This window comes from Gigantopelta aegis, chromosome 15, assembly GCF_016097555.1.
Source record: "Gigantopelta aegis isolate Gae_Host chromosome 15, Gae_host_genome, whole genome shotgun sequence".
NCBI lineage: Eukaryota > Metazoa > Mollusca > Gastropoda > Neomphalida > Peltospiridae > Gigantopelta > Gigantopelta aegis.
Window position 1 is genome coordinate 40788793 of NC_054713.1, and position 1319 is coordinate 40790111.

Sequence of the window (1319 nt, forward strand, 5' to 3'; positions counted from 1 at the left end):
TCATCATCATCATAATCATCATAATCATTATCATCATCATCACCACCGGCCTCGGTGGCGTCATGGTTAGCCATCGGTCTACAGGCTGGTAGGTACTGGGTTCGGATCCCAGTCGAGGCATGGGGTTTTTAATCCAAATACTGACTCCAAACCCTGAGTGAGTGCTCCGCAAGGCTCAGTGGGTAGGTGTAAACCACTTGCACCGACCAGTGATCCATAACTGGTTCAACAAAGGTCATGGTTTGTGCTATCCTGCCTGTGGGAAGCGCAAATAAAAGATCCCTTGCTGCTAATCGGAAGAGTAGCCCATGTAATGGCGACAGCGGGTTTCCTCTCAAAATCTGTGTGGTCCTTAACCATATGTCTGACGCCATATAACCGTAAATAAAATGTGTTGAGTGCGTCGTTAAATAATACATTTCTTTCTTTCTTTGTGTTAATTAAATTAATACCTGCAAATATCTGTCCATCTTCTGTCAGAACAGCTGATCCGACTCGGAAGTTGCTATAAGGGCAATACGCATGCGCCTTCGCTTTAATGGCCGCCTCTACTGCTGGCTTGATCGTAGAATCTGAAAGGCCGAATTAAAGCATCAAATAAAAACACATCATAGACTTTTTTTCAACACAATCACGACACCGTGCGATAAACCAAAGACGGTACCACGCAACACAAACTTACCGAGATCGGCGTACTGCATGCTTGAAACGAGCTTGGACAATTGATATGTAGACCGCTGGACTTGAAATGCAAAATGAGTGACGTCCTGTGTCACAAGCTGTGATGTAGATCAAGATTTGAGAAAGCTATTTGTACACTACTGCTTAGGCCAAGTAAAGAAAAAATATATAGTTTGTATCAAGATAACGCCAATATAGAATGATTAATTGTGTCATGTCGATACCGTATTATTTCACGTACAGGTTCTAGAATTTGCTACATAGCAGACGGTGGGGGGGGGGGGGGGGGGGGGGGGGGGGGGGGGGGGGCGTAGCCCAGTGGTAAAGCAAAAGTAAAGTTTGTTTTATTTAACGACGCCACTAGAGCACATTGATATTTTATCTTATCATCGGCTATTGGACGTCAAACATATGGTCATTCTGACACTGTTTTTAGAGGAAACCCGCTGTCGCCACATAGGCTACTCTTTTACGACAGACAGCAAGAGATCTTTTATTTGCACTTCCCACAGGCAGTCTAGCGCAAACCATGGCCATTGTTGAACCAGTTATGGATCATTAGTCGGTGCAAGTGGTTTACACCTACCCATTGAGCCTTGCGGAGCACCCACTCAGGGTTTGGAGTCGGTATCTGGATT

General features: G+C 45.0%; 1 protein-coding gene across 1 annotated transcript in view; it reads right to left on the minus strand.

Moving 5' to 3' along the window:
• LOC121389640 (cytidine deaminase-like) overlaps positions 1–784 on the minus strand; it is an 11775-nt gene extending 10991 nt beyond the window's left edge. The window contains exons 1-2 of the mRNA XM_041521284.1: positions 683–784; positions 453–572 (exon numbers count right to left, since the gene is read on the minus strand). Coding sequence (XP_041377218.1) covers positions 453–572; positions 683–701 — 139 coding nt within the window. The 5' untranslated portion in view covers positions 702–784. The remainder of the gene's footprint in view (positions 1–452; positions 573–682) is intronic.
• Between the last annotated feature and the right edge of the window lie 535 nt (positions 785–1319).